Source organism: Agelaius phoeniceus, chromosome 4 (assembly GCF_051311805.1).
Source record: "Agelaius phoeniceus isolate bAgePho1 chromosome 4, bAgePho1.hap1, whole genome shotgun sequence".
NCBI classification, from domain to species: domain Eukaryota; kingdom Metazoa; phylum Chordata; class Aves; order Passeriformes; family Icteridae; genus Agelaius; species Agelaius phoeniceus.
Window position 1 is genome coordinate 24,524,767 of NC_135268.1, and position 24,099 is coordinate 24,548,865.

The 24,099-nt window shown below is 43.5% G+C and overlaps 2 protein-coding genes across 28 annotated transcripts in view; one reads left to right on the forward strand and one right to left on the reverse strand.

The window, feature by feature from the left end:
* TSPAN5 (tetraspanin 5) overlaps positions 1–5,375 on the reverse strand; it is an 81,943-nt gene extending 76,568 nt beyond the window's left edge. For all 3 annotated transcript variants that reach the window (XR_008534284.2, XM_054633290.2, XM_054633289.2), the window contains exon 1: positions 5,237–5,375. Coding sequence is in view for 2 of the 3 variants with exons in the window: in XM_054633290.2 (XP_054489265.1) it covers positions 5,237–5,317 (81 nt within the window). In the remaining variant the exon portion in view is untranslated. The remainder of the gene's footprint in view (positions 1–5,236) is intronic.
* A 107-nt stretch (positions 5,376–5,482) lies between these two features.
* The window catches only part of LOC143693944 (uncharacterized), a 39,992-nt gene continuing 21,375 nt past the window's right edge, over positions 5,483–24,099 (forward strand). For 2 of the 25 annotated variants that reach the window (XR_013182027.1, XR_013182026.1), the window contains exons 1-5: positions 5,936–6,167; positions 6,868–7,070; positions 8,288–8,380; positions 8,530–8,671; positions 22,551–22,711. Coding sequence is in view for 9 of the 25 variants with exons in the window: in XM_077177096.1 (XP_077033211.1) it covers positions 5,483–6,167; positions 8,288–8,445 (843 nt within the window). In the remaining 16 variants the exon portion in view is untranslated. The other 23 variants (XR_013182023.1, XR_013182024.1, XR_013182025.1 and 20 more) reach the window with 23 other exon arrangements.

Below are 24,099 nucleotides of genomic sequence, written 5' to 3' on the forward strand. Positions count from 1 at the left end.
TCATTAAAATTAAGGTAGCACATCCACCTTCAAACTCAGTGTTGCAGAACATTAATTTGTTGCCTTTATTATGGAAATATCATCCACATGCAACAAGGGCAATGGGATTAGGAGCAGTGCTAACTTCTTTCTACACACACAAATATCCATAAGATGTTTCACTGGCACACGTATTCTGTGGGGCTGCCTGTGCTCTGGGTGCCATTCACAAGGATCAGCTCTTCTCTGACTGACACACAGAAAATTCAAAATTGACTCTTCATACTTTGAGATAGATGTGCCACCAGAAAAAATGCATTGTGACAATTCAATCAAGGTGGAAGACTGGCAAATACATTTACCAAATTCATCTTTAACACAGAAGGAAAGTATATAAGCTGCACATGATAGTTCCAATAATATTCACTTGAAACTCATTGACATCAAACAAGAGAAGCCACACAATTAATCACAATGGGTTTTCTCTAGTTCTAGTTATGCTTCTTCAATCTTTTAGAAACTAGAAACATCAAATAACTTAAAACAGTAGCACGTTTATAAACACCCAATTTTGGCAAAACAAATATTTAAGAGAAAGAAACAGTTTCTCCCAAGTTCCTCAGCTATTTCTTTTTATATTACCAATGATACAGCCTACCACCAAGTTGTGAGGAAACACAAGGCAAGGAAAATTTTTATTCTACAAATGACCTCTACAGATCTGAAGCAAGTCCCCCCAAAGCCAGCAGTTACTAAATTTTTATATGCATTTGAAAGACCGAGGCTGCATCTGCTGAAAGAGACACTGAGGAATTCAAGAATGCCAACCTCACAATAATGCATCTATTTCACCAATATATACACCCCCGCCTTTCACTGTTACAAACCAGTGGAGTATTTGCCCAAAACAAGAATTATTCTGTTTCTGGCAAGACCACTGGTGGAACGCTTAGCTATGCTTCATCTGTGCTAAGAAGAAATGTAAAATAAAAAAGTCATTTGATCATAAAAGGGGGAGGGGAGGGAAATGAACAGAATGCTTCCACTTCCACTGCAAGGACATCCTCCCAATGCAAATTTTTAAAGATCAAATGCTACAGAATGCATCTCAAAATTGCTTCACATTGATTTGTTTGGGGTTTTTTTTAAACACTGTGGCAAGGGAAAAATCATAAAATCAAAACTTCCTTGTGCATATCTGAAAACCAGCTGACATCAGAGAATTATCCTCTCCCCCTTTGAAAAACAAACTATCAACATTGTACAGAATTTAATAAACGATCTATTGGTTGTCCTTTAAAGGTCAGTGCACTTGTCCAACATTTCTCCTGTAACACATTTACATAACCTTATTTTCTTTCAGCTACCTTTCTGTGATTCAGAAGACTATCTAGATTCCCATATGGTTGCCATCAAATACAGCAGATGCCAAGCAAATTAAAACACAAGTTATGATTCGTAATATGCTGATGTATCATAACTGCAGCATAGCTCATAACTTAGAGTGAATCACCAGCTAAAGTAAAAGTTTCTGAGGTGTCAGTGCTTTTTATACATCTTTCAATTAGACCAGGGTCAGTGGAATCAAGTGTGGATTGAAAGTTAGAACTTTACAATAGTACACATCCATGGTTTCCATCAAGTATAAAAAAGCAGAGAGAACAACTAAAAACATCTCTTGGAACTAACAGTCAGCCTAAAACTGTCTTCCCAAAGTAAGGGGAAAAGAGAGGGAACTAGTTCTTGCCTTTTGTGAAGCAGGGTGGCCTACTTCAACCTTTTGCACCATACCTTTATCATCATTCTGCGTGGAAGGCAAAGGGGGAAGGAGGCATTGTTTGTTTGCCTGCTTTGAGTACAGGAAAGCATTCTATCACCTCTAGTACAGCTTTATGCTCCACTGAGAAAGGAGCAGAAAGGCTCATGAGGAAGCAGCGTCTATGGCAGCAGCTGCCAGCCGGGAAAGGTGGCACACGGAGCACGTGGTGCTTTAGCACCAGCAGCCCGGCAAAGGGAAACACTGCACCGCCTTCCCGCTTCAGATTCACATGCATCTGCCCCTGTTAGCTCTTTGTCCCTAAATATTGCTGCGGTGACTGCCCAATGAGCTTTCCTTTTCCTCACCAGCACAGTAGTCTCATAGAATAAGCTCTTCTGAACAAACATTGCCAGAGTATTTACCAATTTTAACACTGAATTGACACAAGAAATTAAGCCTGCAAATCTATCTAGAACATTAATTATGCATAGACTCAGCAGATAATACTGTTTTCTACAACAGTATGAAACACATATTTAGGCAAGAATACATTACCTGGGCTGGTGCAAGCCTGAGAACTACCTCCTGTCACCTTTAGTCACAACTACACACACAGCATTGGAGTGCAATTTTTCCATATTCATTATCCTCATAATTCTGATGTGGTTTTTAAGGCATGAAATACCTGACCAAAACAAAAGAAAATAGACAAAAGGGTCTGGCCATTTATTTTGCCCCTATTCTGTGGTATTTAAAGCCTCAGATTTTTGTAATAACTTCAGTTTAAGTAGCAAGTACAATCATTCCCTGCATAATTTCAGCAGATCTATAATATTCTGCTATTCAAAGCACTGACAATTTTCTTGTCAAAATCATTACTCTTCCAACTCAGCTCTCTTTATTTTTAGTCCATTGTTTTTATGATGCAGAACAGAGGTATTTTCTTTGTTTACATTAACATTTTAAAAGGTTTTGTTAAAACCACTATGTAATAACACTCAGATAGAAGGCCTAACAAGGTGTGCTCCCTGTTTGCAAGACCCTGGAAAGTGTCATGGGATTAGGATGATGACCTCTTCACCATTTCAGTCTATTTACAATGGCTACATTAGTGGCTATTTTTGATTATCACTTTCTGTAAACAACCAACTGAATTTGCAATTTTCATTTACAGCTTTTCTGGCCCAGTCATTGAGGAGTTTGCTATTACTTCAGTAAAAATAATATTAACATGTATTCAACAAGAATATCTGCCTATGTTTTCCACTCCAAATCATGAGAGATGTGGTAATAAATGCAGGCTTTCTCATAAAGAGATTACAATATTCTAAAGAAATTACTAAACTCTCAAAGTGCTTGGTCTTCATGAATTTCAAGAAGTTTTGCCAGGAACACAAGTGAGACAATTAGCATTTTGCAAATGAGGAAATCTGCAAGCAAGGGCCTCACATCAAGCAACTGGCAGAGTGGGTGATACACAATTATATTTTTTCAGGCTCTCAGATCAGCATTCCAGCAGTATAAAGCCTTTGGCCCATTCAGTATACAACACAGGCACACTTGCCATCATGCAGAAGCTACACTGCATCAGCCTCAGAAACACAGGAGTAAGAAAATCACTAGTTACAGAAAACCTCAAACATAACCACTTCCCCACTTGCACCATCCAAACATTCCCCTTCAGAGAATACAATGAAGGAAATTACAGGATTAGAGCTTTTGAGACACTGACAGTGTCTGAAAGAGCAAGTTAACATGGTTCTATATATTCCACCATAATCTCCCTCTCTCAATCCAAGGACACAGCACACAAGCGTTCCTCACACTACTAGCTCCCTGCTGAAAAATATCCGTGCTCACAGCAACATATGCCCAGCAAAATCAAAACAAAGAAACAGACAAAGGCAAAGAACCATGGCAAACTCAACCACTGAAACCTGGGCCAAGAGTACAACCACATCAGCTCTGTAGGGTAAAAATACTACAAAGCTCGCTACATCTGCCAGGGTCGGTCTGAGGCCAAGTAAACACTGACATAAAGCCACAGTCAGCTTCACTCTAGCTGCAAACCTTCCTGTTTAAGAGAAGTAATACAGTATGAAAGTGGACTTAATCAAAACTCCCATCCTTTCAAAACATCTTCTTCAGATATGTTTATTTTCCAGGAACAGACCTGAGGTTAGCTATGGATACCTGCTATCCATGTAACCACTGACCTCTGCTCTTCCCAAAGGGACAAACAGAAGCCCAGCACTGGCCAAAAGGTTTCTCTCCTCTGTTCTTCCCTACCTTCATCCATAACCTTCAAAGTGGTGTTATGGCTTTTTTCCCCTCTCTAGTCCAAACAAGCCACTATACCAAATATGTATTCAACTTGCTTCCAAAGGCCCTCAAAAACACATCCACACTATCTGGGTTTGATCCAGAACTGGACTCGATGATCCTGGTGGGTCCTTCCAACTCAGAATATTCTGTGACTCTGTCAAGCTGGGTTTGTGCATGTTTCTCATTGCACTGTGGAATACCTCATGTAAAAAGGGGAATTATACATGCAAGAGCCTTCACCTGACTTTAACATTCCATGCAGTGAGAAGACCTCACCACTCACACATGTGTGAGAATGCTCACCTCACCCCACCATCCCCCTGTATTTAAGAAATCTGGCACAAACTCCAAAAACAGCTGCTTCTCTTTCAAATCCAACACACTGAGAAGATGCTAGAAGTACTGATACAGGCAGGTTACATTTCACTGTACAGTTCTGCCTACTCCACAGCCGGTGGGCAATGGTGCAACAAGATACTGTGCAGGCAGATCAAGCAGCGCAGCCAGGAATCCCAACAAATGCCCAAACAGGCCTCCTACGGGCTTGCACTTTAGGTATGGGTGGAAATACCCTTTCCCCCTCCTCCATCCTATTACTGCTGCTACTACTATGGGTTAACGGCTAATCATAATAAACCTGTGCCATACACAACTTCATCATTGTGAAATCATTCAGCACTGTGCAGAAAACCTGAGCTGTGATTCTTTCTATTATTTGCATCGAACAGGGATGGCAGCGTGAAAACATGCAGATCAATTCGTTCTCCATGCCTGGGTGCCTGGTTGCTCCCTTCCTCTCCCACCACAAAGCAGAGGTGGGGGAAGGAAGGAGGGAACACGAAAAAAGGAAAAGACGGCGAGGTGGGAAGAAGGCACGAAATCCGCTTCGTACTAACAACAAAAGCAATTAAGAGGGCCGGAAGGGAAGAGAACCGGCACCCTGGGGAGGTGGAGGAATGCAGCATCACAACTTGCCCGGGGAAGGGCTGACCGGGGCGGTCGGGTCGGAGGCGGCGGCAGCCCTGGCCTCGCACCCGTGCCCCATCTAAAATGCCCCCGCGGCCTCACGCCGGGCTGTCACTCGTCCCTGCCGCTCCTGGCCGTGCCCGGCCCGGCAGCGGCCGGGGAGGAGGAGGAGGAAGCCGAGGAAGACACGAAACCGACCCCACTTACCCAGAAAATGACATTGAAGCCGAAGATGAAATATTTGATGCAACAACTGACTTCAGGCCCCTTGTAGTGCTTTCCGGACATCCTCTGCGCTCATGAAGACGCTTTGCTCGCAGCCAGGGTGAGAACCAGAGGGGGAGGGGGAGAATTAAAAAGGAAAAAAAAAAAAAAAACAACAACAACAAACAAAAAGGAGAAAGACTAGGAGGAGGGGTCTGGGAAGACTAGGAGGAGGGTGGGGGCAAGACTATGAGGAGGGGTCCGGGGCCGGCGCGGCGAGCAGAGCTCAGGGCCGGCTCCGCGCCGCGGGGAGATGCGGCAGGAGCGGCGCAGCGGCGGGTCGGCTCCGACTTGCCGGGCGCCGGGGATGGCCGGCGAGCAGCTCCCACCTCCTCCTCCTCCTCCTCTTCTCCCGCATGGAGGAGGCCCCGGCTGCTCGCGGCGGGAGGCAGGAGAGAGCGACAAGAAGCAGGGCGGCCGCCGGCAAAGGCACCGCCAGGGCGAGATCGGCCCGGGCAGAGGCCGGAGCCGCGCGCCCCCTCAGCGCCAAGGGGCCGCCGCGCGCGCCCCGCCCCGCCCCGCGGCGTGATTGGCAGCGCTCCCCGCCAATCCGGCCGCGCGAGGGCCGCCGGCTCTGGGGGCGGGGCGGGAGCGGCCCTGAGGCTCCGCCCGGGCCGGGCGTGCCAGGCTGAGGGGCTCCGGCCCCCCGTCCCTCCAGCCTCCCTTTCCTTCGTCCGTTCGTCCGTCCGTCCGTTCGTTCGTCCGGCGGTCCGCCGTGACACAGGCCGGGGAATGCCGAGACAGCGAGGACTGGCCCCGCCTGGCACAGAGAACAGCGCTCCGTCAGCGGGAGAGCTGCCAGGAGGGCAGCGCTGGTTCGAGGCTGGCTGCGGTAATGAGGAGGAGCAAGACCGTAATAGATGGCACCGTGCAGGTTGTTCTCAATGGGCGCCGTCAGGTCGCCTCCCACATGATCTCGTATGCGCCACACGCGCAGGAACGCATGAAGAACCATTTTACAATGATCGCTAAGGTTTCTATTTTAACATCCCCTGAGTTTATATTGAACATGACAGCCACAAAGTTATGGGGCTTAGTTTTATTCATATGCTTTGGAATTCAGAGTGCACATAATCTGGCATTAACAGCATAATTAAGAGGTTTTCTTTGCTGAAGGATGTCGTCATTTCAATGGATCAAGTCTTCAAAGTTTCCTGGTCCATCTCTTAATGGAGTGGCTGGAGAGGAGGAGGCTCAGGGCTGACCTTATCACTCTACAGCTCCCTGAAAGCAGGTTGTGACAGGATGAGAGGAAATGGCCTCAAGCTGTGCCAGGGAAGGTTTAGGTTGGACATCAGAAGGAATTCCTTCCAACAAGAGGGTTGTTAAACATTAGAATGGGCTGCCCAGGGAGATGGCAGACTCACCACCGCCAGAGGTGTTAAGTAAAGACTGGATGTGGCACTTAGTGCCACGGTCTGGTTGACAAGGTTGGGATTAGTGAAAGTTGGTCTCAGTCTTGGAGGTCTTTTCCAACCTAATTGATTCTGTGTTTGTGTGATTCTGCAAGTATAACTTTTGATTCAACAGATGGAAGATTTCTTTATAATAAAATACATTTCCCATCTTTACAGGATTGCAAGGTAACACACTTCAGAAACGTGATACTGATAGAACTAGAGAAGACAGTCTTAATTCAAGATCACATCATATCAGTTATGGGGCCTTGTGAGTCTTTTTTGAGAGTGAAGAGAAATATTTGTCTATTGCATCTGGTAGATGATGAGAAGAAAAAGCATCTGCTGAAATGGATCTATGAAAATAAGTGATGTTTTTGGTAAATGAGAAATTAACACATCTATACACTTCAACCATGACTGTATAGTTTATCACATGAGTGTTATCCCTGTGTCTATTTTTAACACTGTCTTTTCAAGCCCATCCATGGGAAGAGGGTAGAAAAGGGTGAATAATTAGTCATGTATGTGTTCTGTACCAGTGGATAAAGGCACATCACCACTTACAGTAGGGTATGGTAATAATGTATTATATAAAGGTGCTGTTTTTACAAGTGGCTTCAAATATTGGTGACAAACTGTACAAACATTTATAATATCACTGTCATAACATGCTCCTAACATCACGTGTTTGCACCCTTTAGCATTTTAATTCTTCACAAGCAGGAGCAAAATATTGCAGAGTAATATTTATTATGATAAATTCAGTAATAATATCAAGTGTTTTACCTATCAATCCATTAATTCCCAACAACTCAAAAAGAAATGCAACCTACATCATTTATAGCATCATATTTACATGAGTTCACTTGGTTTCTCAATTGAGTATAGTATTATTAGCCAAGTGTCCTTTTAGAGCCAAAAGCATTTCATGTTGTCCCATCATCTGATCAGCTTAAGGATGTCTGGTTGTAAGGGCTAGATTGCTCACTTGAAGAGGGTATTGAACACAGAACCCTGCTCTTTTTAATTCACTTTGTGTGTAATAAGCAAGCAGATAGCAAAGGCAGAAGAACAGCTTTGGTATAGGTAATTGATCTTTCAGAATGCCAGCTGTAGCAGAGCCTTCTGCACCTGCAGCAGCCTCTCTGAAAACACATTTTGCCTCCTGTCCTAAACAAACAGGGATTTAAAAAAATCCCCATCCTTCAGCTTTGTGCCATCTCTTGTGGATTGCTTCTTACATGCTTTGGGCACCTAGGCCTGGAAGCTGAGCAGGATGGCTGTGACAGCACTTTAAATTCACTGTTAGTTACCAGTCAACACTGAATTCTGCTGTGATGTTTTGGCACAAAAGCCCGAGGTGACACTAAGCAGGAGCAATATTACCTTTTCTTGCAGAAGGGCCAGACAGTTATTCAAATTCCATCAGTTCATAATTCATCTGCCAAGGCACAGGAGTACCAATGGGCGGTATTTCAATGACAAAGCTGGTTCTAGCAGCACAGTGCTTCATAACACCAGCAATGCTTTGATTTGCTGCTGATATTGAGATAAAGTCCCATCTGAATGACTTAATCTATTTCCCATCTCTAAGATGCAGATATAAATGGACTTCTTCTGACTAAAGACTGGCCAACTCTAATCTTAAGAAGTGTGTCAACTTTGAGAAGTTCATATCTTAAAAGAGGTATAGTTGCGGACTCTGAAATTCTTACTTCCCACCAAGTAAAGGGTCCTCTACCCAATTCCTGAAATCAATCATTTCTTAGATCCAGTACTTCTGTCTTTGTGTCAGCTCCTGTTTTTTTGATCTATGAATTCTTTTACATTTTCCAGGGAAAAAGAAATGCAAGCAGGAGTGACTCAAGAAGAAAAATAGCAGAGCAGTACAGTGAAGGCTATAGTTCCGTGAGTTATCCCATTGCCAATCTCACCTCGTGCTACATGCACTCAGATAAACATCTGTGGTCTAAGAAAAGTTCAGTGTCTGTGTCCATAAGTCTACTTACCTCCTAGACACTCAATTTTTTTGGGAATTCATAGGATAGCAGTCTTTTTCCATGGGGAAACCATAGAGCTTTCTGACAGACAAGATTCATAGAGTCAGAGGTGTTATCTAAATAACATACTAGCTCATCATGCCATTTGTGTTCATTTTATAGTTTTGTAACCATAAAAACACTTTGTTTTCTGCTTAGCAAAAGTGCAAGCACTGATGAAGGGACATTGTTTAGGTTTAGAAGGAATTCTGAGATAAGAATTTCATAGAACTAAACTCAAGTAGCGATACAAGTTGTACTGGCCTTGGTGGAAGTACATGCTCTGCCCCAGATGTGAACATGATTTCAGCTTCCCTCAAGACTAATAAGTGCAAGTACTGACTAATTACTGTTATGGGTAACACTGGTGAGTATTGAGCTGCTTTTTCATCTGAAACTTAGCTCTCAATACTGGATAATAATATCATCTCACAGGACCAGCCCAACATCATTATAATGTGATAACAGCAATGTTGTTAGGATGACTCACAAAGCATGAAGCGTGTCTATACCTCTACAGGGTTAGAGGCCAGAAACTGCAGCTAAGGCTTACTAAATAACAGCCAGTAACCAGCTGCATCGTGTCTGATTTTATTTTCTCAAGACAGTGTGTATCTGAGCCTTTATTTCTTTTTGTGTCAGGCACCTCGAGCTGCTGCATCTGCTCCTTGTGGGAGGAAGGGGTGGGAGTGGTGGCACACTTCCTGCCCACGGCTGGGCTGTGCGGGCAGGGGCAGAGGAGCGCCCGGGGCTGTGGCTGCACCGCGGTGCTGCTTGGGGCAAACATCCTGGCACACAGCTCTGTTTCTGCACTGGTGCTGTGCCTCAGCAAGCCCCTCTTCCAGAGTTTACACAGCTCTATCTTATCAGGGATTAAGCCCCGACAAGTCTATACAACAGTGAAGCAGGAATAGTAGAACATACCTGGTCCATAGCTCACTGGCACGCAGTGGCTGCAGGTGTGGTTCCAAGCACTCATACCATCAAACTGGCTCAAAGGGCATTCATTATGAGGGAGTTATTACAACCATTTTATGGGCACGACAGTGACAGGGTTTAATGAGATAAAACACATGCATTATTCTACAAAAAGAGACACAGATTTGCAGTCCTAAATTAGGGATAACTGCAATCAGTGTGGGTAGTCACCTCCCCTTCCATTACTGGTGCTATGGACCATGGTCCTTAAAATGGATATAAACTTAGACTCCAGTAAGTGCCAAATTTATCTTTTTCACTTTTACTGCTAAAAGTACTGGACAAACTCTGCAAATTTGGAAGCTTCTCACTTCCCAAGCATGGGCTATTGCTTGTGTATACCTGAAGGTTCAGGTATAATTCTTGAAGATGCTCTGTCCAAAAGGACAACTGGTGTTTATCCAGTAACAGAGCACCATATGATCTTCTTAAGGTTCATTAGGTTTTTCAAGGCCCTCTGACCTGCTTTCAGTCATTCTTCATCATATAATACAGGACACATTCAACTCAGAGGTTTAACTTACAGTGTTTGCTCTGTAATACCACTCAGGAGAGTGACTGTTTCCTCTGAGTGTGTTTTTAGTGGTGATAAGATTTTCTGCAAATCCACCATTTTAAGTAATCTTTGAGAATGTTTCCCCTCAAGGGTTTCCTTTGCTCAGGCCTAAACCACCCAAGCTTCTCCCATCCTCCCTGTGAAGATTTTTGTTTCTCCTGGGAGCCTGGATCAGAGTTTACTGCAAGAACAATCCCTCAGGAATCATTCTGGCACCTCTTTCCAGGAACATCTGCAGACCTGTCAGAAGGTCAAGGAGTGCAAGCAGGTGGTGGGATGAGAGCGTGCATGACTGCAAATCTGGCTGTTGTAGGCTTCAAGTTGCTGCCAGAGTGGTAGGAAGGGAGGCTAGAAGAGCAATTAATCTCAAAGCCCAGCTTCTAGAAGAGTTTGCCATCATGGCCTAGCCAATAATTGAACTAAAAGGCATGGAATACCTGTTTGGTCAGCTTGGTCAGGAGTTCAGCCCCCAGACCTCTGTGCAAGCAGGAGCCTAAATTGTGTTGCTGAGAACAGAGTGGAAAAAGCCAACTGTGCAAAAAAAAATCTCATTTCAAATCCAAGTAACATTTTTTTTCATTGCTTTTTGATTCAAATGGCTGAAGAGATGCTGTGATCTGACTCTATGTCCCTGCCTTCACAGCAGAGAGCTGATCCAAAACCCTCTGGGGAGGGCAATGAGGTGCACAAGGGGGTCAGCACCTGCTGGAGGAGGGCCCAGCAGTGCAGCCTGGCTACAGGGAGCCACCTCCCACCCTCTGCTGGGAGCAGGCTTGCTCATCTGAGCTATGGAAAGAGCAGTGACAAAAATAATGTCATCTCTGCTGTGACATTGGTGTCTCCTGTCTGTCAGACTGTACAACAGGGCCTCTAACAGTTTATTAGGACTGTGCAAGTGAGCTGATAATCCCAAAGGAAGCTTGGTGATACATTTAAGCTGATTTCTTCACAATTTTGTGTCTGGTTCTTCAAACCCACCATCTCTATTCACATCCAGTGACAGCTCCCACATAGCTGGATCAAAGATACCAGTTTCCTTTACCTTTGCTATTGACACTTCTGATTTCTCAGACGTTATGCAGAGCTGCCACAGCAAACGTAGCACTTGTATCAGCACTGGTGAACAGGTATTTTACAGCAGTATTCTGTATAGCTTGTATCAGTGGACCTGCTTAGGAACAAGGTAAATAAAATAAGTTTATTTAAACATTCCCAAAAGGCATAAAAGAGCACTACTAGAGTGATTACAAACCATGGCTTTTTGCTTCCCACAGTGTCATAGGAGGAATACACAATACCTGTAATTATGCTACATCTGACAATCTGGGCTCAGTAACAACATTCTACTTGTGACAGGATCAAGTAGGACTTTGTTTCTCAACTACTTCCAAATGTGAGGTTGCTCTTCATAAATAATCTGCACATGTTACACTTCAGGCACCTGTAAAAAGGAAGCACTTCAAAAAATTTACAATTTACTTGTCTCCAAGTCCATTAAATGGAAATTTCTAAGCCTTTCTTACTCTCTTCTGTTGCATTAACAGAACCAGAATCCTTTCTGCAGATGAGAACAGAATAGCTACTAATATTCCTGTTGGGTCGAACAGTTACTTTTGAGGTCTATTTATTCTGGGGCTCATCTCTGCTGAATGCTTCATTACCTGTGTTTCTCTGTGAGTCTTGATGGGTGGAGTTCATCTGAATTTCCTGCTCTTCCACCACACTAGTTAAACCATCATCTTTTTTTTTTTTTGCTGTCATAGCGCTTTAAGAAAATTGAACTGTGAGAGACTGCTACTTAGAAAAGAAAACCCACCCCAGAGCTATTTCTAGATTCATCTTCACCTTACTATTTCATGTCTCATCATCTTTAGGCACATCTTTGGGCTCCCACAAAGGTGTTAAAGTGCACTAAGACTTCCAGGTTTGATATTTTAGATTATATTACCTTGGAAGCAGGGACAATAATTCACTCCTCCTTGTTCCTGCAAGTGGCAAGTGTAAAATGTCAGTGCTGTGACAGCAAAACAGCCAAAATAATTTTTAATTTAAAAACCTACCTCTCTCTTGTTTTGAACTCTGGATACAAATACATCTATAGACACATGATGTGAACCAGTAAATACAAGTAACAGAGTTGAAAATGTGAAGAAACTGATAAGGAAAACTAAAGTCGTATCTTCAAAAAACAGATTTTTTGCCTATTCCTCTTGTCTGCTTTCAGGCAGGAGAAATCTTCCTTTTGAAGTGGGTCTTCTTGCTCTGTATAATGTATCAGTCTGCAATCGTGAGGAAAGTTGGAATTTTTCATCCAGAAGTATTAATTTTTTGAAGATGTTGACTGTGGGCAAAATATTTTTTCTTAAAGGAAAGACATTGCTGCCCCAAATCACAGTGACGTGTATGTCAGTGTCTAAAAGTTTTACAGATTTTTATACCACCAAATTCACCAGATCAAGACACGTGGCAGTGACTATTCAGGACACTATGATGCTGTATTCCAGTCTGAGTGATGAACTGTTAAATGTGCCCCACTTATGCATACACCTATGAAATAAGACTTGGTGAAAATCGTATTATACATGGAATGGAAAAAAACCCAACAACAGGATCAGGAAGTGTTTCCTCTTTGTCTTGCAAAAAAGCTACCACTGCTTTTTCAGTAAGTTTCAAAAGTTTGAAATATTCATCATGAAGGTAAATCTGCTAAAAGCATCAGCTGTTTCAAAATGTTAAGCTATAAAGTGGGTGGGCAGAGAGTTTACAACGAGTCCACTGAGGGCTAAGCTCGGTCACTGAGCTGGGAACAAAACAGCTGCACGAAAAGGAGGTCCAGCCATCTAGTGGTAAATGACCTCGCTGTGCAGCCTGCTGCTGTCTGCCTTCCTGGGGATGCTGCACCTCAGGGCCAGTGTGCTCCAGACTGGGACAAAGGGACATTGCCCAGATTTTGATTGCATCTGTACAGCAGCAGTCAGAGAAAACTTTGGGCAGTTTTCCATAATCCCATAGCAGAGAACACACGTCTGGTGGATATGCACAACCGAATGATGCAATGCACTGGTGTCCCACTTCACACATGGAAAAGAAAGATTTAAACCAAATTGTTGACATCTGAAACAAGAATGATGCAATCAAACAACTACACGAAGAAAACCATATGCTGAGTCCAAGCTGGAATGAAACATTTACCCATTAATTTATTGAGAGTGAATGTTTTATATCTTCTATGTGGTTACAAAGTAATAGAAAAAACATAACCTTGGCAAAGCCAGAAGAGACATCAAAACAGTAAACCATTAAATACTTCAAGGAAAGTTTAAAAACCAAACAATTTGTATGCCTGAATACGTCTCAGAATTGAGCAATATGCCAAAGCTCCCATTGCAAAAGTGATCTCACTGCTTAGAAGACCAAGTCTCCTTGAAAACAGTCAGATACAAGTCCTACAGGGCCTAGTTTGCAACTTGCTTGGGCACTCAAAGTAGGTATCCAGTGGGCTGGTGTAAGCAGTCTGGATATGAAATGATCATTGGTGAACTCATTTGACTGCTACTCAACACTTTTGAAATATCAAATTTTGTCCAAAGCACAGCCCTTTCTTGGTTTACAGACACATGATGCTGCATTGCAGCTTGTAGTCAGCTTCCAAACACTGGCCAAAGTGCAGTCATGGTTATACCAGGCATGGCCAGGTGAATTTGGAATAACTCTGTGAAACTCCAAATAGTTAACTTTATGCTCTGAGAATTTTTATAACTGCAACCAAAGCTTGGTTCCAAGTAGTTACCACAACATGAACTGATTGTAGCAGAAACATTTGTTCTTTATCAGAAAACACAGTACTGGAGGGACCACAGAAGATAATGCTTCCCTTGAGGTAGGGGATAGCCAAAGTCAGCTGAAAGCCACTAGTGTAGAAAAGAAATACAGCTGTGTCCTCCCAGAGTGGTATTAACTACTATATCTCAAACCCTCACTTCTCTTTGTGAAAGGTTTCTGTTACTCACAGTGATAGCTAAAAAAAAGCAGGGAGGAAACATCTGGTTACTACTTTGAAGTGGTTCTTACCATTGATTTCCCAATGTAACTCTAGAAAACAGATGCAAATTCATCAGGCACGTTTTGACAAAGTTCTGTTCTAAGGAGTATTTGGCCATGGAAAGGATGAATCTCCCAATGAGCAATTGTGCTCAGTTTTCATTTGGCCTTTTTCAAACATGCTCTCTTACCTGGCTAACAGGAGAAATTAACTGCCTGGTGCCTGAAACATTGTGTTCCCCAGTGGGATGCCTCACACCATCTGGCTTTACCACTTCCATTTCACTAATGGATCACATCTGATATTTGCATTGAATCCTACACCACAACACTTTCAGAGCTGTCTGAAAACACAGACTTTAGAAAGAAAATGAAGATAAAAGCTGTACTTCTCACTTCTCTGTTTTACCCACCAGGAAGCTGAAGCAACAGATAATGTGTAATGGACTTTCTTAAAGCATCTCAGTAAATCAGTGGCCAAGTTTGCTGCCTGTTCCTGCAGTCAGCAGTAAATAGGCTAGGGCAGAACACTGGACATGAGCATCCTGCTCCAAAATCTGACAGTCTGCTTTTCCTTTCTTTTTCTGGTGAACAAGACCTCATCTTTGGGATGGAGTAGTACCCAAATCTGCATTCCTTTGCCATATGTTTTGGAGATGCATTGAAACAGGGTTATTTTTTAAAGACTTGAAAGTGGAATTTAAAAGCTGCTGACTTAAGAAAAAGGGGTCAAGAAGGAGAGCAACAGAAAAGGGATCAATGTTTTTGGGCAGAAAACATGGAAACAGCACCTCCTGCAATTTGTAAAACACCCACTGGTGTCAGGTTGGAGTGGTTTGGCAATGAGTACACAATCCTGGAGACATTTGGGGCTCTCTGCACTCGGGGCACTGCTGCTGCCTCACTTTCCACTGCTCTGCAGGTCGCCTGCTGCGCTCTGCAAACACTCTCCTCTCCTGTGGTTATTTTTGAAGCAGCTCCTTAAAACAGATGTCCTCATATGTGTCTCTTCCCTGCTACACAAATAACACTTTGCCTCATGCTCCTGTTATCCTTTTGAACTTAATTTTAAAAAAGGGGAAAAAAAAGGGGGTTAAGAAGAATATCCTTTCCCACTGGTGATTTCTGTTGTAACTTTCATGGCACTGTCACTCTGAGGCACATGAGTTGCTTTTGTGCCCTTCATAGAGCAATCTACAAAGGTTTATTCTTTCTGGCCTTTCTCTTTGCCTTTCTAAAGATTCTTCCTTCTTTAGGCCCTTTCCAACTCTCCCTCTTCTCTTTCTCTGACTTCTGGATGCACTGCAAACACCACAGGTCTCACAAAAACTTCCTCTTGGGTAATACTACTGAAGAATCCACATGTACCAGTTACACTTTGTCCTCTTTGCACAGTTGTCCTGCAGCTACCAGTACCATTGTCTGGCACCCAGGCACACCTGCTTTGGGCACCTCAAACTTCTCCCTTGGAAGGACTCACTCTCCTTAAATACTTTATCCTTGATTCTCTTGGTATTTTTCCTAAGGAAGCAAGTGGAATGTGTGCAGCTTGAGATGCAATGATTAAAAGGAGGTGCTAAATTGTGGGAAAGCATATGAAGTAAAATACCCTTAACAGAACATTTGGCCTAAATGTTATTTTCTGGTACCTTTTGTGCACACAGGCACTGACTCTGCCAGCCTTGCTCACTGAGTAGGCAGGAAGTATCCCTAGGGGTTTAAAGGGAGCTGATCAATAAGGTCCTTTCCATGAGTGGAGGAAGCCAGCACAAGCCAGCAGAGGTGGAAGCAGAGGAATTACGTAAGTCTATGAACTTTGAGCTCACATGTGAAATCCCAGCTCTGAGAAAATCAGTAAGAGTTTGGGGATTTTGGCTGAGGGTGGAGAGGTTTTACCACACAGCTTATTGGGCAATGTTTCTACCAAAGTGCAAAACTAAACTAATTTGCAGAGCCAGAGGCTTCAAACAAGAGAAGAATATTCTCCTCTGTATCCAAGGTCCTATGTACAATCAGCAGTGACACCCCTGGAAGCTAAACCAGGGAATTATAGTTTAGAAAATGCAACTTCTCAGAGGCAGCCCTGGTGGTACAATAGCATTCCTGAATAGCTGTTGTGACACTGTTGTTAACAAGGCCTCTGGAATGCCAAACAAGGTTTCAACAATTGTTAATCCCACTCAGTTTCGTTTGCTCCTTCCTAGGGGACTGCAAAATTATCAGGCTGTCCATTTCTACTCCTCCTCTTTGCCTGATGTCTGAGAGCAAGGAGCAAGGTCCTTCAATCTCCAGTGCCTGCAGAAGCTTTGTTACTGGTGGAACAGGGATTATAAAGAGGCCATAGTGTAGGGACAGAGTTTAAACTGGACTCATAAGGTTCAGAACTTGTTTTTTCAGTTTGTGAGTTTTTCTTTTTTTTCCAACCATAGCCTTTCTTTCAACAGCCCTGCTCCCCCTAATGCTAGAGAAGGAAAACAGCCTTCTCCAATTCAGTGCTGTGTAAGAAGAGATGGTAAGATGCTTGACACACAGACAGGCTTTGCACACCCTGTGGAGGTTTTTTAGACTTAAGTCACATCTCCCAGCATGACTTGGCCAGCAGAAGAAACCAAAAATGGGAAGTGTTGCCTGCTAGGCACAGCTCTGTGCTATGCTGTGAACTCTTACACCTTTGCTGCTTCAGCACAGAAAATGGGTCACAGTTGTGATTTCAGGAGGAGGTCATTGGCCCAGTTGCTCAATAGTGAGAAAGGGAAAACTTTAGCTGCTGTTCTGCCAAGAAAAAATCATGACCCAACATGATGTGAGCCTGAAGATGGACGCTGAAGTTGCATATGCTGTGTGGTTCCAGATGAGCGGGCAGGTTAACCACACCCAAATACTAAATCAAAACAGAGCAACTTAATTAGAGAAGATAAAGTAAAATCAAACATCCCCAGCCCCACAAAGCAGCCATGCTGGGAAACATGGAGGCTCCAGCCTCCTTATGCCAGCACTTGAAGCCCATTGGCAGGGATACAAACATGGCTACACAGAGCTGGGAGGACACACTCACAGAGGGTCAGGTCACCTAACAAGAACATGGGCACGTAATGATGGGAAATGGGGAACAGTTTTAAACTTAAATTAGATAGCAGGAAGATGTTCTTCACTGAGGGGGTGCTGAGGCACTGGAACAGGCTACCCAGGGCAGCTGTGGATGCCCTGTTCAAGGCCAGGCTGGATGGGACCACCCTGAATTGGTGGGTGACATCCCTGCCCATGGACCAAGGAACACTCAGGGCAGCTGCAGTACAGCATCTCCACCATAAACACTGAAACTCTCAGCATGATAGGGAGAGAGCAAAGACAGAGAAGGTAGCAAAGGCCTCTTGGTGTCCTTCCCCAGTGCAAGGGGCAGAGGTTTAAAATCTCCCACATACCTGTTTCAGGTACAACTCTAACATTTCACTGTCAGCACAAAATAGGAGAGGGGAGGAGGTTCTCTTTAGGTGAGCAGGTTGAGGGTGGTGGACAGTAGGATAGGACACCTGCTGTTGCTGGCTCTCCATCAGCCCTAGGACATACCTTCCTATCACCACCAGGATAACACCTATCCCTCCCTCCCTGAACAGTGCAGAATTCACCTCTCTTTCCGTACAGCCACCCTGGCAGGTGGGAAGATAGGCCAGGAAAACCCATCCAGGGTGGATGTGGCACCATGCCTCTGGCAATAGAAAGAGCTTCCTGCAGGTCACATCTCTCTTCACAGTGCCACAAAAGCCTGAGCAACCTCCTCCAGACACCCTCTGTCCCCTGCTGTCACCAGCTGAGAGAAAAAAGACTAGTTTTGTTTTAGTTAATTTTAAACCAGTGAAAGCTGATTATTGCTTAGTAAGCCTAATCCATGCCAGCTCTCTGAACACGAAGGGAAAATAGATATGTTTTCCTTTATATAGCAAAGAAGAATAGACTAAGACAAGAATCTCTTCAGAAACTACAAATCAGAGGACTTGGTGAGAGCTGTCCAATTTTATTCTCTTCCTTTCTAACTACCATTGCAACCAGGAGTTGAAATTCTGCTGGACTAAAGATTTCAGCAGAGCGTGGTCAGCTCTGTGCTATCAACATCCTCATCCTGCAGGCTCACTCACTTTGAAAAAGATATTCCTCCATGTCAAAAGCAGTAAATTTCAAAAGCAGCAAATTTCACAAGCAGCAGCCAATGAAAAATCATGGAAACTTAGGTGCCTGTGACAGCTGGAACAAAGGTTTAGCAATACATGTCATGCTGTCTGCATCAAACCACGGGCAACAGATGTACTTTGACACCAAATCCTCTTTCTTCACATTTAGGTGTATTAACTGAGTAAGGGCTTCCTCCCACATACCTATTTTCCATCACCCTTAATACATGGCATTCTGCCACCCAGGGTGTAAAATGCAGTCACCTTTTCCTTCAGGTCACAGAGCAACTCCAGCCATGCTTGGAGCTAAGCAGTCTCCCAGCTGCCACCACTTGAGTCTCATAGCAGCTGAGGCTGATGTAAAGGTGGCAGACAGCAAGGCACATCAAGCAAAGCTGATCCTTTTCTGCTGCAAAATTTACACGTGGAAAGGCAAGGGCAGGCAATAACAGTCCATGGATCTCTAAAAGAATTTGGTGCAAGGTGCAGAGCTGCACCAAAATGAAAGCAATGCAGGAAGGCTGCTGGGTTGCCCACGTGCCCTGGGGCCAGGGGAAGGTAGCAGCTTTATCTGCAACCATTACCTGTCTTGGCCCTCTGGCAACAGAGTCAGAGAAAAAAGAGCAAGATCTGCACTCTCATTCCCCTTCTCTCTTTCTGCAGATGCAAATACTCAGATTTTCAGACTGCTTTTTTGCCTTCCCATGCTTCATCACAGCAAATATTTGCAGGAGACATAGTGCTTTCTTTTGAGCCACCTCCTCCTTAAACCTGGATTCTCCCTTCACCCTCTTCTGCTTTGCTTTTCTATTTATATGGTTTACAGTAAGGGTAAAGGGGTTTCTCTCTCCACCCTCCCCACAGGGGTGAAACCTGACAGGTTTGACCTAAAGCCATCACTTTTCTATTGCTGTCATTGTAACAAACGCACTCTTATTTCTCAGGGTTTTCATCACAGATGCATACCAGGTAAATTTACCTGTGCAGGGGTGAATGGCACTCTTAAAATACTTGGGTCCCTTAGAATTTAATCTACAATACAATTTATAACTAGCAAAATGGCACCTGCATATCCTAATAGGTCTCTAATCCCTAGCTGAAAAAGCCTGGGGGATATTAATCCTGCAGAGCTTAAAATCAATTTCAGATACAGACTGAACAGAGTTAATCAGCAGTTCCATGGATCCAGCTGTCTCATTCTAGGGGCAGACACCTTATCTAATACAGGCAAGATCTATATGAGTAACCCTTTGATAAGCATCACCCAGACTGAGCTGGAAGGGGTTTGTAATTGTTTGGTTTGTTGCAAAGAGCCATGGAGAGTTTCTTGTGGGCCTGTGAAGCAAAGCAGGCAGTTTGACGAGAAGAAAACAGTGAGCATCTGGGGCTTGATGACACACACTGACAGCAGAAAAGCTGCAGGTGGGTGCCATCATCAGTAACAAGAGGTTATAAATGTTCATAAGCTTCAAAGTGCTTTTCTTCATGAGTATGCTGGAGCAGGACTGCTCTGCTCCCCTGCAGATACCAGCATCTTCCTATCATCTCCAGTGCAGTTGCTTTATCCTTATCAGCAGAGCCCACAAATCGTTTACAGGGGAGTAGGCTGGTCAGGTTATCTGGCAGCCTTAAAGCTGTCTCCTTCTGACAAATACCACACATTCTGCTCTAGGAAGGGCTGGCCCTTACTTGGAATAGCAAAACAAGCCTAGTGGTAAATAAATCTCAAGTCAGATCCAATGAATATATCCAAAGGGAAGCCTCCCAGTGTCAGGCAGATAGGTGAGTTTGAAACCTGAACTTTGACAAAATAATAACTGACAGCAGCTGCAAACCAGAGCTGACAGAGCTGGAGGAGTCACATGCACTTTAAAAGTGGGCTTTGCCTTTCTTTGGTTGTGAGAAAAGGAGTGATCTCCATTTATATCATCTAAGGCAAGATAACTAGTGCAAGGTAGGTGAGGGAGCAAGCCAGCCTTATTTTTAACAACCAACAAAATGAAACAACTGATTGGCATCATGCAGTGCTGAGACCAGTGTGACTCATACTGAAAGGACAAATTGTCCACGACAGGATATGAACTATCACATACAAATACCATCACCTTCTTCCCCAGCCAAATGCATGTCCATAAAGCCAGAGAACAGGAAGCACATCCTTGCCCCTGGCATAAACCCACCTGATGACAAAGAACATCTGTCATTATGCAACTTTTCCATGCAGCCATTTTCTATGGCAGATACATGTTTGCCAAAGGACATCCTGTGGCAGATACCACAGATGACTGACTGGGGGAGAAAACACTTTTGTCTTATGATTTCACAAGATAAAAGTCCCTTTTCTATTGGTTTTCCATGTGCATGACTGAGTTTTAACTTGACTGGTTAGAAGAAGAAAGTAAGTTCATCCATTCACAGTTAACTCACATGTAAACAGGATTTCATAAATATTCCCACTGTCCCTTGGCAGCAGTGGCAGCCTCCACTGCAAGAGGAATCACATCTAAGGAAAATTATAAAGTCACACTTTGAGCACCATCCTTGAAGTCAGTGAAAATTTCTTTACACCCCTAGTGACATCTGACATCAAAGGAACTGTTCTGATTGCTTCAAGAAGATGTTCTGCACTGAGTCAAAAAGCCAAAGCCCTAATTACAGTACCAGAAACCTGAGGACCAGCAGCCACGTTCTTTCCCTGACTGTCAGCTCAGAGGCTGGCACAGCAGGTTCAGCCAGAAGTGAACTGAGCACCAGCAGTGCCTGCAGGATTTCCTTGGTTTTACCTCGGCGCTCAGAGATGCCCTGTTCCCCTTTGAACCTTGATTAAAGCTGCCCAGGCTGAGCTGTCAGCATGACTCAGCAGCAGCAGCAGCACCATACCCAGTGCTCACACTGAGCTTCTCTCACTCCTGGGCAGAGGTCACAGCTGCATTACAGATCTCCTCAGAAAGATTCTGTGAGGTAAAGGCACCAAACATGGCCTATGCATCACACCAAGGTCCATGACAAAACCAGTTACCTCAATTACATCTGAGGACTGAAAAAAAATGCAAACTTCTTGTAGCTATAAATCTTACAATCTCCTCCCCCTCCATATTTTTTTCAAAGGAAAGTAAGTTATTGCTGGAATTCTCTATTATTTGAGCTTATCTTCAATCAGTTCTTGAAAGATTTGTATCCCCTTACTCTTGGACTGTAGAAAATATATCTTCAAGAAGTTATTATGTGGACTGGCTGATATTTTTGTAAGCTTAATAAATAAGATTTTCCTTATTAGCAAATTACAGTAGAGATACATGAAAGTTAATTTTATGGAAGTTTATTAAACTTCCTTTACTTCTAAAACTTGTGTACAAATAACACCCAATTAGTTTTAAGAGTATTTTTATCTTCAACTAAATTTGTCTAGAAAGGAGTTAAGTTTTTCAGGAGGCAACATGATGTATCAAATCTGATAAGACATTTCTTTGGCAGAGAAAAATCAACAGCTCTACACAGAACAGTTGTGGCAACTACATCAAGGTCGGGCTTTTACTCCTCTGCAGACACAGACTCAGCATGGAAACTCTGAAATGCAGAAATTTAGAAACTGAAATTCAGGCTGCAGTAACAGGTCAAAATCCCTAAAAAGTAAAGTTAATACCTAGGAGAGTGAGGGGTTTATACATATTACTATTTATCAGTAACAGTAGTTCCTTCCTTTTTGCAGGCTTCATCATGAATTAAGTATTCTAGAATAACCAAAGGAAGGAAAAAAACCCCACAAAAACCTTCCTCTCAAGGAGACCCAAGTATTGCTCTTGTTAATTCATAATTCTACATTTCCAGGTCAGCCATTCTGTCACCAGGATAGACAGGATCTTAAAATTGGGACATAAAGAACAAGCAGAATAGAAAACAGAGAAAAAAAAAATCGAGATCTTCTCAAAACATCTCTCACTTCAGCCATTCTTCAAACAGCTCAAAGTAGGATCTGGCAGACAGCATTTATTCCCTTGAAGGTCAGCTTTGAAAGAGCTACTGTAGCTACCTCAAAAGACTGTGAAGCTTCTTTTTTTCTTTTTTCTTTTTTTTCAGTGAAGGAGGGAGCCTGAACTGTGGAAGAAGGGAGCAGGAAGAGACGGGCGTGTGCTCCCCAGGGCCATGCTCCCATGGAAATACAGCTCTGCCCAACGCTGGGGTCCCGATCTGCAGAGCCCAGGGAGGGGAATGCAGGAAGCTCCCTCGCCCCGACAAGGGTGAGTTTCCATCATGAGTCACCTCCCTCTCTGTGCCTCTCCTGTTTGACAGTGTTGAGCCAGCGAACAGTGACTGTCCGTGGCAAAATGCCTGAGCGAGGAGATTAGGCTGCCTTTGTTATGGCTGTTTCATTTATTAGGTCACGAGGGTCCTGAAGTCATCGTGGGCTGTTTGAAAACAGCAACACGCGAGGCCCGAGAAGGTTCCTTTGTGAATGTGCACCATTTGCACTTGGTTACTTTTAATTGAAAGGGGATTTACAGCGCCAGCAAAGTGAAAATCACACAGTACCTACAGACAGCTCTGCCAAGTGACATCTGGACTGAGTGATTTAACTGTTATCAGGGTGCTTGCATTTGAAACAATCCTGATCAGTCCTCTTGTTCAGGTGAGGCAGACTTGGAGAGGGCCACACAGTACTACTTTGGAAAAGTTGTGCTAATTTTGTAGGGTTTTTTTAATTTGCAATCAGATTTTCTGCTTCTGTAATTCCATTCTTTTTATGGCATTTATGAGTCAATTGCAAGACTTTTATTTGCATTTTGGTTTGCATGGCACTAGGTGGAAGATATTAAGTTGTCAACCAGGCTTCCAGTACTCAACAACGGAAACCCACAAAAAAATATGCAAACTAAACTGCAAACAGGACTGGCAGAGACCACAGTTTGGGAAAAAAAAAGGTATCTCCACCCTCTTTTGTTAAGTGGTAGTTCTGACATGTCTGCCACCAGACTGAATTGAAAGGGGAGGCTCAATCTGAATTGTTTTGTGGAAAGCTACAATGACACCAAATGGAAGTGCCTGCTCGCAGTGCATCGCTGTGCTGGAAATTCAACTGCTGTGTCAATTCAAAAATCAGAATTATAAATTCATTCAGAAAGGGGCTCACCAAATTAATGGAGACAGATCAATCGGGACCTATTAAACACAGCAACCTTAGATGCACAGTTATTTTGCCAAAAGTGGACAAAGTGTCCCAAAGGAAAAATCACACTATGGAACTTTCATTCCTCAAGCTGTTTCCTAATCATCTGTCACTGGCCACTGTAGGAAACAGGACACAAAGTTCAGTCAATGCTTTAACCAAGTCAGTAGGACACCTTTGCTGTCAGCCTCAAGTTTAAAATAAGCATGGTTGAGAATACAGTATGTGCCAAAGCAAGGCAAACAACAGAACTCCTGGATCCCAAGTGAGCCAGAAAAGCAGTTTTCTGCATTGAATGCTCCAAGTAATAAAGTATCATTCAATAATGAAACTTCTGCACTTGGGGGAAATTCTGGGTTTTTAAACTGCCTCCAGAGAATAAACAAGTCCTGGATTTTACCACATGGAGACAAGTAAAGCATATCCCCCTTTTACTGACATTTGAGTCTACAGGACACAAGT